The 16,226-nt window shown below is 36.3% G+C and overlaps 2 protein-coding genes across 2 annotated transcripts; both read right to left on the bottom strand.

The window, feature by feature from the left end:
• Positions 1–6,968: 6,968 nt before the first annotated feature.
• Positions 6,969–8,408, bottom strand: LOC100478439 (keratin-associated protein 24-1). Its single transcript, XM_002926773.4, has one exon. It carries the CDS (start codon positions 8,406–8,408, stop codon positions 7,647–7,649), a length of 762 nt encoding a protein of 253 aa, XP_002926819.1. The 3' UTR covers positions 6,969–7,646.
• Positions 8,409–14,958: 6,550 nt separating this feature from the next.
• LOC100475425 (keratin-associated protein 25-1) lies at positions 14,959–15,267 on the bottom strand. Its single transcript, XM_011234237.2, has one exon. It carries the CDS (start codon positions 15,265–15,267, stop codon positions 14,959–14,961), a length of 309 nt encoding a protein of 102 aa, XP_011232539.2.
• Positions 15,268–16,226: the final 959 nt, after the last annotated feature.

The raw sequence follows: 16,226 nt of genomic DNA, 5'->3' as shown, positions 1-16,226 counted from the left end.
TTATTGGGACACCCAGATTAATAATTATATAAGCACAGGGAGGCAGGTTTCTGGAAAATAATTAAACAGTCTTCTGCTCTTCCCTTCCCTTTCTTTTCCTATCCTTTGCCTTCTCTTCCTCTTTCCGCCCCTACTTCCATTTCTATCCCCATCCTTCTCCCTCTTTCCACTGCACTCCCTTCCCCTCTGACTCTCCCTTCCCTCTCTGTCTGCCTCTCTTACCTACTATTCTTATTGTTGATGGTAATAACACATGCTGTGTGTTCAAAACCAGATATTAAAAGCTCTACTGACTCAGGTTAAGTCTCTTCCTTTCAGTTTATTCCCATCCTAGACTATCAGTTCCATCAAATTTATACAAGATCAGGAACATGAGTTCTAAGTTCTATGCAGTTCTCCAAATATTTTACTCTGCTTGAAATCCAATTTTGAAGTATTTTTGCTCTGTAGGTATTACTCCATTTGACTCATTCCCATGTACTATCTTGTCCTGTGTTATAGATTATAAATTCATGTGATTCAGTGCCTCAGAATAATGTCTTAACCCTAGAGCAAAAGGTTACATACACCGGAGACTTGTTGTTCTTGGCATCTTTCCTGTAGTTTCCTCACTTCAAGGCATCAAATGAAGTGTAAATAGCACAATCTGATCTTGGAGTGACAATGTTGGGTGGTTTATAATAATTTTATTGGGTCTAAAAGATTTATACTTTCCTTACATATTTCCTGTTCAATCACGTATGCTTCTACCCATAGCACTGGGCTAAAAAAATATAAACCAAGTGTGTATTCTGTCAAATAAATATTTTCCAAGTTCAAGTTCAATTCACTTCTTAAATGTGATAACCACAATGGGAAAAAAAAGCCATAAAGGAACGCAGCACTGTCATCTGATTTACTTTACCCCATGAACTCTGTTTAAAATAATTGCATACTCATTGTCTTCTATAGTAGATATCTTCATTAATGAGTTGTTTCTTAGGGTATACATAATCTTCTCTTAAGTGATAAGCTATGTGACTTATTTTAGAAAGCACTATTGAGGTTCTGAGAGACTAGTCCTTGTTCGTAAGCGGGTTCTGAACATTTAAAAATTGAAATAAATTGTAGGCGGAGAGCACACGTATTTATCATGTTTATTATTGACAGAGGTCATGTTGTAGAATTAGATCTGTTAAAACAGAAGACATTGCTGACACTGAACCCTAGAATTTATTTGCATCAGGACAGCATGGGTCTGGGATAAATTTCCCATAGTAGAGAAGGCAGGAAGGAAGAACTCCCAAGACGGGGAAGGTCAAGGCTGAAAGTCATGTGCCCAGTATTCTTGCCATGTTTATCAATCATAAAGGTTATTGCACCTCCCCAGAGGCCTGGTGAGAAAGGATTTAAAGAGTAGTCCGATGGGTATTTAAGGAAAATTAATTCCTCCCAGGAACTAGTGAGGAAAAGACTGCCCTGCTAATATACTGGACTAGTACAAAAGGAATCTAGATTCCGATTCTCGCTTCCCAACTAAGTAACTAACTTTGGAACTTTGGAGTCTGGTTTTCGATCACATCATCTGCAGAAAAACACCTGCTGTTGTGATAAGTTTGAGGGTCTCTTTGCTTGTTTATGTAATAAAAATGCCTGCCACTTATGGAGCCCTATTCCCAGGCACCGAGTCAAGGTGTTTTATAAACTATTTCACTTAATTGTCAGAAAGCCCCTTATATTATAAAAGCTCAGAGGGTTAAGAGACAGCTTAAGTTGTACAACCTGTAGGTGGCAGATTCAGAATCAAAACCCTAGCTCTTCTGCTAATCACTGTGGTATACTCATGATATGTGAGCCATGATGTCACACACATAAATACATGCTCAAAAAAGCACTTAGTATGTATCTTTGAGTGTGTTGGCTAAAAAAAAAAAAAAAAATTCCTAAGGAACTCAAGATTCATTTGGCACCCAGTTTTTATAGTAGAAATCAGAAATCCAATGTATTCCCCAATCCTGGCGAAAAGATCTCAAAAAGCCTATTACTTACTAGAGATGACTGTGAGGAGATCCATATTGATAAGAAAGATCAGATTCTGGGATAGTATGATTTTTAATCCACTATTCTCAGTGCCTGTACTCTAGGTGAGAAGCGATTCACAATAAAAAATAATGATAATAACAATAATAATTATCTTTGTCATAACTGTTTTTTGAAAGAAAGGGTTCTGGATCTAAAATCTTTATTCTTTCTTTCTTGAAAAGGATCATTCCAATTTTAGAATTTTTGTTCTTTAAGGAAATTTCAACTTTGTTCTTTTAGATAAGATCCTAAATGTAAATTTAGAGGTGATTTTTTTTTAATTAAAAGAATTATTTTGTATTTTTGAATAATATTTCCTTTAAGTATTAAGACTTTGGAATGAGAGCAGTCAAAATAGAATAGTCTAGAATTTTCAGGACTCCAGACTGTAAGGCACAGAAACCAATGGCGGGGGTGGGGGGCTAGATTCCATTCTCTTCCCGTCTGTCAGTGCCCTGACTATAGATACACAACTTGGTGATTTTCTGAGTCCCACCTGTCAATCACATTAAAAAAAAAAAACAGACAAAAAGAGCAAGCACAGTGAGCATAGTGAATAGTTAAAAAATAATTTTATTAGCTCTGAGACAACAGGTACGCACATCTGATCAAGGATTCACTTCACTTCTGATTCACTTCTGAAATGACTCTAGAAACTATAATTTCAGCGGGTGTTAGTATAGGTGGAAATTTTAGTATGGACAGCACAGTGTTGGTGGTTATGAATAAATATAGAGTTACACAGTTTTGAGATATTCTCTATGATATTGGGAGTGACAATATGGTTAATTGAACTGTCAGGTGAGATTGCTAATTCATCAAGGGCCTCCTGGTGGATGAGATCCATTTTTCTTAAACAAATCATGTGTAGCACACCCACTGTATATTGAGAGCATTGATAAGAATTTCATACAGAACTCAAAGAAAAAGACACAATAGAGAAACTCAATGGAACAAAAGTTTAAAAATCTGTTAATGTTTACACTGGGCTTAGAAGTGATATAGATTTATTTCTTATCCATTACAAAATATGGTAGATGAAAGAAGGTTTCAAAAAGATATTGACTAATAATACAGTTTCAAGATACCAGACAGAAACAAACAGCAGAATTATGCAATTATTTTCAGGCCTTTGATAGCAGGCCATATGCAGTAGCTTTATCAACTCTTTAAAACTTTGTTATAAAGTAAATTGTTAGTCATCTACACAAGCACTTTTAAATATATAAATTAAACCAGAGACTTTAATCATCATTAAGTCAACTGAGCATTAAATATATTCCAGGGTAGAGTTTTGTTTGATTTATAGCATTTAGAATAGTAGACATACATGCAAATTCATTGTATTCCTTTCCCTGCTGTGTATGAAAGAGAGATAAGCATAAAAAAAAGACTCGAATGCTTGTATTTGGATTTGTAAAATTTTTATAACTAGAAAGTAATATTTTGAATCTATGAGTAGGTTTTTTTTTTTAACAAAAAAATAGGTGATCTTTTATTTGGGAAGCAGAAAGTGTTGGTCAGCTGTGCAGTGAAATGTATGGGAAAAGAAATAATTCATTTGTCTATTTTTAAGTGCAAATTTAAAAAGACCTCAGTTGGATTCTACAAATCAGCTGCCATTGGAGCTATGGACATAATGTATTATTTATTAAGCATATTTTATGCCTAAGTGAAATTGAATAGACATATATGAATCCTTACATTCTATAGTTTTCTAGATGGTAATGTGCTATAGAGGACTGATGCTTACTTCACTTTGCTATTCAATAATATTTTTATTAACAGTAGCCTAGGAGAGGTTGTTGATTATATACTCTATGAAGTCATAGAGTGGGACCAATTTCTTTTTTAATTACTTAGGAAATCAAAGCAAGACTCTTAAGCCTAAAAATCACTTTTGAGAATCACCAACTACCATTTCTAAAACTCCCCCAAAGCTAACATAACTTAGGTTGTGTTTTTATTTTTTTTAAAGATTTTATTTATTTGATACACAGAGAGAAAGCACAAGCAGGGGGAGCTGCAGGCAGAGGGAGAGGGAGAAGCAGGCTCCCCACTAAGTAGGGAGCCCAATGTGGGGCTCGATCCAGGACCTTGAGATCATGACCCAAGCCTAAGGCAGATGCTTAACTGGCTGAGCCACCCAGGTGCCCCAGGTTGTGTTTTTCTGGAGTTTTTTATTCTATTCAGATAGATAAATTGATGGTTAGATGATAAATAATTTTGAGAAATGTTCATTGATATGTGTAACATTATATAAAATGTCACACCTTATTTATCATGGTTTATAATCTAATTTTTTATTTTGTAATATGTCTTTCATCGTACAATTCCTATGGATCTCTATGTTTATATGTAATATGGATCCACTGTTTTTAATTCTTGTAAAATATTTATTAGTATAACTACATTACATTTTATTTCATAGTCTCCCTTTGATGGACTTGTCCATTGCTTCTAATTTTTCAGTATCCCGGCAGTGCAAAAATAAATATTGTAAGACTTGAAAGAATATTTCTGTAGGGGGGACATTAAGAAGGGGAAGTGTCTGGTCATACAATGCGGGCATTTTAAATATTCACGAAGATAGCAGCTCTAGCAAATTCTACTACCACATTCAGTGTATAAGAATATGTTTTTAAGTTGACATAAATAACTAAAATGTTTGCCAAATGGATGATGAAAAATAGCACTTATAATTACTAATTACTACTTAGTGGAACATTTTTTGATGTGTCTATTGACGACTTGTACTTCTTTTATAAGTAATTGCTTTTATTTTTTAAAAGATTTTATTTTTTTACTTAAGAGAGAGAGCATGTGGTAGGGGCAGTGGGAGAGGGAGAAGGAGACTCCCTGCTGAGCAGGAAGCCCACCATGGGGTTCTATCCTAGGACCCTGAGATCATGACCTGAGCAGGAGGCAGATGCTTAACTGACTGAGCCACCCAAGTGCTCCTAATTGCTCATGTTCTTTATTTCTTCTTAAGTCACGAGTTTTTCTTTCTCTATTTGTAGTTCTTAAATATCCTAAACAGTAATTTTATAGTGCATGTTATACTATTTTATCTCAATCATGATTTTTTTGTCATTTTTTTTGGCCTGGGTTTTTATTATTATTATTATTATTATTATTATTATTATTATTGTTTGGTTATAATTGACATATAACATAATAGATCCAAGTGTGCTGATTTTCCACTAGGACTATTTGCTAGACTTTAGGTTTACAGAAAATTTGAGTGGAAAGTACAGAAATTTCTCACACTCCCTCTCACCCCGCACACACACTTTTGCTTCATTTTTAATTTCTTTGTAATGTCTTCTGTTATCAGGAGGTTTTGATCTTGATGTAGCCACATTTACAAATCTTTTATTTTATAACTATTTGTTTGTTCTTATTTAACCTAAGGTCTTACATTTTCTCCCAATTTTTCCCCCACTGATGAGTTTATGTTTCCATCCCTTGGATCAAAATAATCTATGCCTCTTTTTAAATGTACCTATTACCCCCACCTTCCTTTTCCCTTATTGCATATCCAAACCCCAGTCAATTCACAGTCAGGTATCATGCCAATGCTATTTCTTCCACCAAGTATTCTCTAATTCTCCTGTTAGAGTCCTCCCTCTGATTCATTTTATATTGTACTCAAAATGGTTGAGGCAGTATTATGTTTCTTTCAGTGTAACTCCTTTGAATAGTTCTTGAGAACAGGATCTATAAATCTTGATATCCCCAAAGAATCTCATTTGATTCTTCAAAGAATAGGTTTTCTATAAAAGTTTGTAAAGAGAAAGACTGTATGCTTAGTTTGGACAGCTGAATACTCAGCTGGGACACACAGTAATTATTTTCAAATACTTGAACACCTGTTCAGTGTTAAAGGAATTAAACTGGGCCTATATGGTCAATGGATGGTTGCTAAGAACAATTCGATTTGTGTCAATATGAAGAAGAAATTTTCAACAAATAGTACTCTCTGAAAATAGAATGAACTCACGAAGGAGTGACTTGATTGTCCACAGACATGTTCAAGCAGAAGTGATACATTCATATTCCTTCTATAAACCTTTCTTATACATGGTAGGCCTACTGAATAAATAAAATGGTAGCCCCTTTTGTATGCTTCAAGAGTTTTAATTTTAGACTCCTGATATTGATGACCTTCTTCCATTCATCCAATCTCCAGTTAACACCCATCTCCACAGGCCATTTTATTTTACTTTAAACATGATTCGCTTTTTATTTACAGAAATTCTTAGGATAGATGTTACTTTTTACTGCTGAGATGGATGATTTTATTTTCACTTTTTGGAGAACTTTGTAGAGGTTAAATAATTTCTCTCAGGGTTCAATATTAAATCTATTCCAAAGCCCAAACATTATCTACAAAACCAACAAATACACATATTGTGTAGGGAAATATATATACATTTAATACTTTATATAATTTGTACTAAATTGATTTATTTTATAAATGTTTCCCCCTGGTTTTCTGTAGACATATCAATCACAGACACTCTAAGAGAAATGCCACTCGATACGTTAAAAATAGAACAAAACAAAACAAATAAAAGTCCTAAGAAGTCATATTCTATTTTCTTTATATTTTTAATTAGGCGATTAAACTAAATGACAGGAAACTAGTGCTTCCACAATGCTATGCATATTGCCCAGAACATTGATAAAACTTTAGTGAATATGAAATAAAGCATAATGCAAAACATTATTTCCCAATAGAAATTTGTTTATTAACTATGAACCAGAACATTTTCTAGAGTCAGAAAGCAATAATTCAGCAGAGGAGGATTATAGCAGAATCACGAACATAGATCATCACTAATCACGAAGAGTCTATAAGAGTATTTTGTCATTCTTTCAACAAACAATTCTCATGCCGCTGCTACTCCCAGGGCTCTCTCCTAGGCGTTGGGAACAAAAGCCGAATGCCAGCCAATTGAGGGCTTTGGGGCTTCTTTGGAAGAGAAGATTTGCTGAAGGTCTTCCGATTTTGAGCTGTAGTTGAACACTGCTGCTTGCATATCCTGATAATCAGTCAGTAGGGGATAGATGCAATAGCTGAACATAGCATATTTAAGGTAATGCTATCTCTTAGCTCATTAGCAACATGCTAGTTAAGCAGTCCACAGACTATGGATAAAAAGCAGAACATCCTGAAAGAATGTGCTGGAATCATCAGTCAAACCAGAAAGGCTTTTCTTCACTGAGAAGGTAGGGGATATTGCCAGTGGCAGACAGGGGACAGCGACAGCCAATATTGAAAGCTGGCAATGGTTGTATCTTATGTGGAATCTCTTCAGTGTGTCCATTGTAGTGAATCTCAGAGACAATACCACCTTCAGGATCAGCCCTCAACACAAAGGACGTTAACAGAGCAACAAAGAAAAAAAAAACTAGCAAATGATCACGGTTGTGGTTAATAAGCCCTGGAGTTGTATTTGAGGTTAATATAACAAGATTCTTAAGACACATGAAGTAATTAGGCCGAATTTAGAGAAGACGACCCCTTGGTAGGATCTGCCCTGGGACAATTTCCAGCAGCCATAAATGCAACAAGCTGCTCAACAGCAATTCAGAGGTCTGCAACCACTGCATAAATACCTCAGAGGAGGAAAGGTACTTGGAATGCAGCTCAGAGACTGGAAATTTCTAGAAAAATATCCCAGCGGTTGGCAGCTCACTGATCCATAACTTGGGTATCGGCAATTTCTCACTAGATAGTTTTGGGATTGGCAGCTTCTGGCAATACAACATGATGGTGAGAAGCCACTGGGTATGAAGGCAAGATTTTGGTAGCCTCTGTACTTCAAACTGCCCAGTCTACAGTGGTTTAGGGGTCGGAAACTGTTGGACAAGCAATTAAGTCGCCCAAAGCATTTGAAGCCACTGCTGAAGGTCTGGCAGACTTTAGATGCACTTTGGCTGGGTGTGTAGCAATAAGATACATACCCCTTGGTCTGAGTGCATGGGCTGCAGCTGGGTTTGGGTCCGATGTTCATAGTTTCACAGGTGCTGCAGACTTGGCTCACTTTTGGAGAGTTGCAGGGCACACAGGAGCTTGATGGGTTGCAACTTGTAGTGCAAGTCTCGAGCTCACAGCTAGGAGATTTGTAGCTTGGCGTTTCACCATAAGTTCCTTGGCAGTTACCCAGGAGCCAGGGATTTCCTTGGTAGCTACTGGGTAGGCAGAGCCCAAAGGTAGGGCTTACATCACTGGAGCAAAGAGCAATGGAAGAAGTCACTGGGTTGTAACAGTGAGTTCTGTAGGATGTGCCACTGCAATCCCCAGAACAGCCCAGAAGAGACACAGAGCTTGACTGCATGTTCAGTGATGGTCGTGGAAATATGGTGATACTATGGCCTACGGACTTTTTATATCTTTCCCGGGGATTGTCTGCAGCCTCTCCAGACTCTCTTCCTTCTCACTGCCTGGGACAACAACACAACAACATCTAATTAGTGCGTTGTTTATCTACAGCTGCTGACATCTTCATACTCCTCTAAAAATAAGTTTATTTTGATTCTTCAAAGTATCTCTAATCGCCACTTTGAGCATCATCCATCACCCATTATCTGTAGACCATAGCTTCAGTGAATAGTGATTTTAACGTTAATAAGCAAACTCTCATCTGCCAATCGATGGTTAACAAGAGTTCACGTGTCTATGGGCTTCTGCAGCATAGTCATTAAAGGGTTAACAAGGATTCAAGCAAAACAAGGAACCTGTACTTTTCCATTCTTTTGACTGCTGCAAAATACTGCAGGACTTAATCCTATACTGTGAACTAAGCAGAATACTTCGGCTGTCTCAATACTGTTGCTTAAAATACAGGGTAAAGCATTGAACTGTTAAGAGAAAGAAATGTTCCTCCAAAATATGTACTATGCTCTTAACTGTGGCCATGTATCAGTGATGACTTCTCATCTGACATATTTGGAGAACTCCCCCTGTAAGACTCACAGTAATCCACAAGAGATTTAATGACCTAACTTGTACTCATAGGGTCAGTGGTTGCTAAGTAAACAAGACTTTTATGAAATTTCTTTCCTAAAGAGTTTCTGAATATGTCGTATCAAAGAAGGCCAGTTTCTCAAGATTATGCCTCCCTAATTGACTGAGATTATACATCATATATACATTGTCTCAGCTGTAAAGCCCAATTCTTGCCGGATGTATAACAATTTTCTACATTTGTCCAAATGTAAGTTTTATTTATTCTTGATCTGCTATTTTTTTTGCACATAGACTTTATTTCATTCCTGTGTTGAAGAGTTATTCTTTGTCTATACCCACAAAAGAGAATAACTATGTTTAAAAATTTATTTGAATAACATATAGTTCCTATAGGTACTCTATATCTTAAATAACACTCTTCACTCCTTATGGTGAAAGCTGATGGAAATTTTTTTTTTTAAGATTTTAATTCGAACTGAAGAATTGACATTTTGTTCTTGAAAATATAAACTATAATTCAAACTTACAGCCTACACTGAATTGGAAACAGGAATGCATTTACTAACAGTGATGAGTTCAGACAGAGGACAGTACCAACTTATTCAGGTAAGATAAGCTATGAGGATAGTGTTTAAAAGACATTGCCCTTAGAGAAGACAATTAGATTTCTCTTCCTGTTCTCTGCTTCTCAGCTAAATGTTTAAAATGCATGTCAACTTAAACCTACAGTTATTCTCCAAACATTTTTCTCAATCTGAGTTTTCTCCACACTTCTCTCAGTATTTATTCTGTAAGGTGATGGGTTTATTCAGTAAGCAACTCTTTATTAAACACGTTTTGCTGTCTTCTGAAGTGTCTCTCAAGTGAAAAGGGTCAGAATCAGGGAACCATATTTTCAGCAAATTGTTTGGCTACAGAGTGTCCCGGGATTTTGTGCAGGAATGTTCAGTCCCGAGGCAGGCAGAAGAAGAAATAAAATATATAAGGCAGTTGATGGCCAACTTCCCACTGAGTTACTGAATCCTGGTGATATATAAAAGAGTCCAGAGGTTGATGGAGCTTTATTTCTGCATTTCTCCATGGTACCTCAATCTTATTTTTAGGTTTCCTTGAGGTAGATTTGAGGGGGGAAAACAGAATAAGTCAACCCTCTATTAAGCCCACATACTCCCCTTCCAACTTAGCATTAAGTGGTATTTTCAATTAATATCATTCACACTAGTGTAAATCCAACAAAAAATATATAGGACATCACATAGTACGACTGATGTTCACAGCATGAGACTTTAGAACATACTTAAATTTATTTGGTACAGTAAAATTCTAAACAATCAAATGTTGAGATTTGCAAATGTAGAGTTAGATCAACTCCTCCCTTTTTTTTTTTAAATTGAAGTATGGTTGACACACAATGTTATATTAGTTTCAGGTATGCAATATAGTGACTCGACAATGTTATATATTACACTACACTCACCGGGATAAGTATAGCTATCACCTGTCATCATACAAGGTGACTACAATATTATTGACTATATTCCCTATGTTTTACTTCTCATCCCTGGGACTTATTTATTTTACATCTGGAATTTGTACCTCTTAATACCCTTCACCTACCTCACTCGTCTCCCCAGGCCCTTCTCCTCTGGCAATTATCAGTGTGTTCTCTGAATTTATGAGTTTGTTTTTGTTTGTGAATTCATTCTTGTCTTTTGTTTTTCAGATTCCACATATAAGTAAAATCATATGGTATTTGTCTCTCTTTGTCTGACTTATTTTACTTAGCAAAATACTCTCTAAGTCCATCCAAGTTGGATCAACTTCTCTCATTTGCTTTTGTGTTTTACCTTCTTACCTACCCATCGCAGTCATAGGTAACCAACACAACCCATTCACCCACTTTTTTTTGTAAATGATACCTCTACAGAATTGTCTTCTATTTTAGTCTGCATCTCGGCAAGACACAGAACTGATAGGATCAGTAAGAGACCAAATAAGCTCATCACAATGGTAAGTTTTAGCAGAAAGTAAAAACCATTGTCATTTACATGCCGCTGTCCTCTGAAGGCTTTGGAGAAGCATATGGATTACTCTATTTTCACTGAATTGCTACAAAGATCTTTCCTTTCATTAATTCCCCTATTTGTAATATATATATATATATTTGGTATATGAAAAGTAAATAGAATCCTGCCCAGCCAAGATGCCCATATCCTAATCCTTGGACCCTGTGAATGTCACCCAAAGTGGCAAAAGGGACTTTGTAGACATGAATAAGTTAAGGATTTTGAGTAGGTTTCTGGGTGAGCCTGATGTAATTATAGGAGTTCTTCTAAAAAGGAGACAGTCAATCAGAGAGAGAAGGCAGTTTGATGACAGAGGCACAGATGGACATAAGTGAAGGAAACTTGAGAAGCTGGAAGAGGCAAGGAATGAATTTTCCACTAGAGATTCCAGAAAGCATCAGCCCTTTTGACATCCTGACTTTAGTTCAGTGAAACTGATTTCGAACTTCTGGCCTCCAAAATTGCAAGAATACATTTCTGTTGTGTTAAGCCACCAAGTTTGTGATAATATGTTATAGTAGCCACAGGAAACTAATATATTATGTCAAAGAATCTAGGTCACTCTATTAGCTCATCTTTATGTAGAGTTTGGGCTCTGCATACTGTATTCAGGGCAAATTTAAGACACAAGGAATAAGCTTTTTAGCCACCAGATAATTCAGAGAAATTCCCATGCCTTCTGAAGAATAAGAAACAAAATCCCTTTATCTAATGAGGCAGCAGATTCCTTGTAACTCATTAAAAAAGAGTTATGGAACTCTTTCCCAATTTTTTCCAAAGGTTAAAAATCCTTTAGGGTAAACACAGAAGATCAAAGAAAGCTAAATTTTCCAGTAAATGGCCCTTAAAGAAAATAATGGAGGTCACCTTCTAGACTTTTAAGTCATGGTAGAATTTTTATCTTCTTTTTTGGCACCAGATATATATTTGCATTCTAATTCCACTTGCCCCAGTGCTATTAAATGATGCAATAGTGATCCCATGATTTAAAAAAGCTGAAATGTATGCAAACCCATACTTACATAGAAATTAAATTGTAACTATTGAGTCCAAATGATTCTTAAATTTAGCAGCGGTAACCTAGAATGATGGGCACTATAGCTACATTTACCCTGTTGGATTCACAGATCATTAATTGTTTCAACAGCTGAAGGGCAGATGAGCAAAATTAAAAACTTGAGAAACAGGAGTAAATGAAGATAAAGCACTTTAAAAATGATAACACAAGTGGGTGACAAACAGAAATGCAAGTCTGATTTATGCTTACATTTTAAGGAAAACATTGTAAGAATATAATGAGATACTGGTGAATAAGTTAAACATTTTGAGATGGAGTTGTCAAGACTATAACTCCATGAGTTATGAATCACCATCTTACTAAGTACTATTGAAACATATTTATTAGTGTGTGACCTAGGAAAATTATCTCTCAATGCCTCAGTATCTTCTGACATAAAACCAGAGCCAATAGCACCTACTTTGCAGGACGGTCGCGAGGACAGAATGAGATAAAAAATGTGAAGATACTTAAGAGAGTGCTTGGCACATAGTAGATGCAAATCAAATGTTACTTTTCCTTCTAATTTTCTAAAGCTGTAATTAAAAAAAAAAAGTTCTAGCCACCCATTAGGCTAAAGAAGAATATTCTCACTGTTGATTTACTTTGATGTTGCAAAGAGATATCCTGCAATAATCTTGTCTCTTCTGAAAGTTAATGCCATAGATGGACAGTTCTCCCCCATGTAGTTAAGAAAAATGCTTTCCTTGACAACAGATCACTGATGACTCCTCTTATTTAACCCATATTCTTCTGTGCCATAGTCATGAGCTAATTCCTGGAAGTCTGCACATACAGTTGTTAAGAATAAGGCCCCATTACTCAAATTTCATGGGTTCTAATCTTTTACATATTTTATAATATCAATTAACTACCAAATGTTTCCATAACTCAATGTCCACATCTTCAAAATGGAGTTAATAATAATAGTATTTTCTCTATAGATGGCTCTGAGGATTAAATGAGTTAGTCAAGCAGAGATTATGCAATAGAGTTAGTATGTAGTTGATGAGAACTTTTGTCATTATCACCAGCCTGCAATCTTTATTATTATTATTAAATATTATTACTTTAATTATCATTATTATTGGATCTCATGTAAAACCTATTGCATTTTGTAAGAGTACATCAGAAAGAGAGAAAGGAAGGAAGGAAGGAAGGAAGGAAGGAAGGAAGGAAGGAAGGAAGGAAGGAAGGGAGGGAGGAAGGAAGANGAAGGAAGGAAGGAAGGAAGGAAGGAAGGAAGGAAGGAAAAAGCACTAGAGGAGGCTAGGCTTTAGGCTAGAAAATTTGTTACAATCTATATAAGTTATATATCAAACATACACACACACACACACACACACACACACAATTTAATTTAGAGAAATTTAATTTGTTGAGGACATTTCCTACCATCTCCATAGGAAATCAGACTCCCAGAGAGGACCTAGTGTATGTACCATTAAAATTAGTCAGCATCCTAGAAACAAGGGTGGGCTGTGGCTGAGACAGAGAAGAAATAGTTTTGTTTGCAGTTTAGACTTGGCGGCTTTAGATTTGAAGGTCATGGTTGCCAAGTTATGGACAACTTCTGAGAGGCTTCTGGATTAGTTATTACCTAAATGAAAAAGGCTACAGATAATATGGAGAATAAAGGAAAGTCTTTGAAATCCAACTTAACTGCGTCTTTGGGCAAGTTGCTAACCCTATTGGACTTTTTTATCTGTAAAAATGGGGAAAATAAAATGTTTTCATAGTTGTCTTTGTAGGAGACTACTGATTATATAGTGTTAGGGTGGCATATTGAAAGTATCAGTATGGTAGATATGAGAAGTTGCAGGTAGGAAGAGCAAGTTCTCACTGAGTACATGGAAGAACTGAAATAATTAGTTCCATACATATATAAAAGAGAGAAATAAGTTCCAAGTAACAGTGTTCTCTATGTCAGAATCCATGAGGGAGTGGGGGGAAGCACTTGTTAAGTTTAACTCAAGAGGAAAACAATTCCATTGCTCAGAATTAAAATTTATGTAACCCCTTTATAGTTTATCCTATTAGGTAAGGTAATCACTGTAACTTGCTCCATTCCATGATATGTTAAAGGACATATATCAAGTTGGTGGGTGATTCTCTTTCTATCTTCCCTCTGTCTCTACTGGCAACATTCCCTAAAGTCAAGGCTCTCTACTACTGAACCCCAGAATGAGAATGATTTTGGAGATGGAATAATGAATGTGTATGAGTGATAAGTCAACCATTGCAATTTCAAGCTTCTGGAATTTTGAAGTTCTCGGTTACTGTGATAAAACACAGTCTGTTCTGGCTAAATAACCTTCATAATTCCCTGTTGAAGTGTTAGAAAATGCAGATGCACATTTAGTGCTCAAGTGGTGTGACATGTTCAATCAGGACCTTGAAAGTATCTATCTTGTTTCCTTTTTTCAGATACTTTTTTTTCTTTAAATATATTTAGTTCAGTATAACTAAAAAGCCTTAACTTCATGAAGGATAATAAAGAATTTAAAAATTACTGTTTTCTGAATTGTTTGAAATAAGTTTATTTAGAGATAACCATGAAAACTTATTTTTGCTTAAGAACATGTTAATGACATAGAAATCAAGAAGCCTGATAACAAGAACATCCTAGTGAATAAGCAGAAAATTAAAATCACTTAGAATCTGATCCAGTAAGAATATAGGTTAAAAGAGTAACTGAACTAAAAGCACAATGATCCATCAGCCTAAGAACGATCCATCAACCTAAAGATGATACTTCTTTACAGAGCTCTCTAGCAAGATGCTAGAATGACAATTCAGCATGATCTTCTAATTAATGGAGATTGCCAAGTCCCAAAGGAGGAGCAAGCTGGTTGGAAACTGTTGTATATGTAGCGAACAGGTTGAAGCCTATTAGACACATATCCCAGGGGTCTGAAGCTGCTGAACACATAACCGAGAGGTGGACGGTCACAGGAGAGATATCTCAAAGGATGGCAGGCACTGGACACAAAATTCAGTGGTCGATACCCACAGGAGATGAAGTTCTGTGGCTGGCAGCCATAAGAGAGGTAGTTCTGGGGGCAGAAACTACTGGGCAAATAGTTCTGAGGTCTATTACACATTGATGGTTGACAGGAGCTGGAGAGATAAGAACTAATGGGAAAAAAACTGATTCCTCTGCTGGGCGTGAAGGCACAGTACGTAGTGGAAGGGTAGCAGGAAATTTCATAGGTTGTAGGCCTGCAGCTGGATTGTTGGTAGCTGGAAGGTTTACCACACGTCTTCAAGAAGTTGTCCAGAAGCCACGTTCTGTTTTGGCTGGGCAAGCAGAGATTATCACCAGAGTTCATACCAGCAGTGTAGAAAGTAGTGGATGAGGTAACAGGAACATGGCAGTGACTCCCAAGAGAGGGAGAACCGTAGTTTCCAGAAAAGCAAATGTTCGATGACATGGTAGAATCTGAAGCAATGATTTCAGATAAGCAGCGAAGAGCACCTGTCTAAATCTGCATGAAACTAGACCAGATTGCTTATATACCTTGGTGGTACATGCCCGGACTCTCCTCTTACCCATATTTTGAATCGGTTAGCATCATAACATCTCATTAGTTCATTGTTGTGCTGCCTGGGAAGATGACTTCCCACTCTTCCATAAAATAAGCCCATGTATCTGCCATCTAATCTTTCCCTTGTTATCAGGCTTGAGAATTTATGATGTAATCACCTGTGTACTTTACCTGTTTTGCTTCTGTTCCCACCCCTCAATAATGCTTGATTGCAAGGAGTCCATTTGAATAGGTGTTTACCCCAGTCATTATCCACAAGAAAAAACATGGGAAAGCATAGTCTTCATCTTTGAAGAAGAGACCTAATGTTGCAATACTTGGAGGAAGTAGTTAACGTACTGAAATAGATCCTATATATCAAACTTATTGGATTTTCCAGGGGGGAAACTTCATACTAGTCCATATTTTAATATTCAGCTGAAAATCTAATTATGTGGTACTGTTCTCTGTGTATTTGTCCTGACAGTCAATTTCAGTTAAACATCTTAGAGTACGTTTTAGAGGGCTTCACCCTG

This window comes from Ailuropoda melanoleuca, chromosome 1, assembly GCF_002007445.2.
Source record: "Ailuropoda melanoleuca isolate Jingjing chromosome 1, ASM200744v2, whole genome shotgun sequence".
Classification (NCBI taxonomy): domain Eukaryota; kingdom Metazoa; phylum Chordata; class Mammalia; order Carnivora; family Ursidae; genus Ailuropoda; species Ailuropoda melanoleuca.
Note: the sequence above shows the minus strand (reverse complement) of the source record. Positions and strands in the feature narration are given on the sequence as shown.

What these genes read in the sequence shown, in the direction of transcription:
- LOC100475425 (XM_011234237.2), bottom strand. Translation starts at nt 15,267, where the DNA reads ATGTGTAATAGACCTCAGAACTATTTGCCCAGTAGTTTCTGCCCCCAG.
- LOC100478439 (XM_002926773.4), bottom strand. Translation starts at nt 8,408, where the DNA reads ATGCAGTCAAGCTCTGTGTCTCTTCTGGGCTGTTCTGGGGATTGCAGT.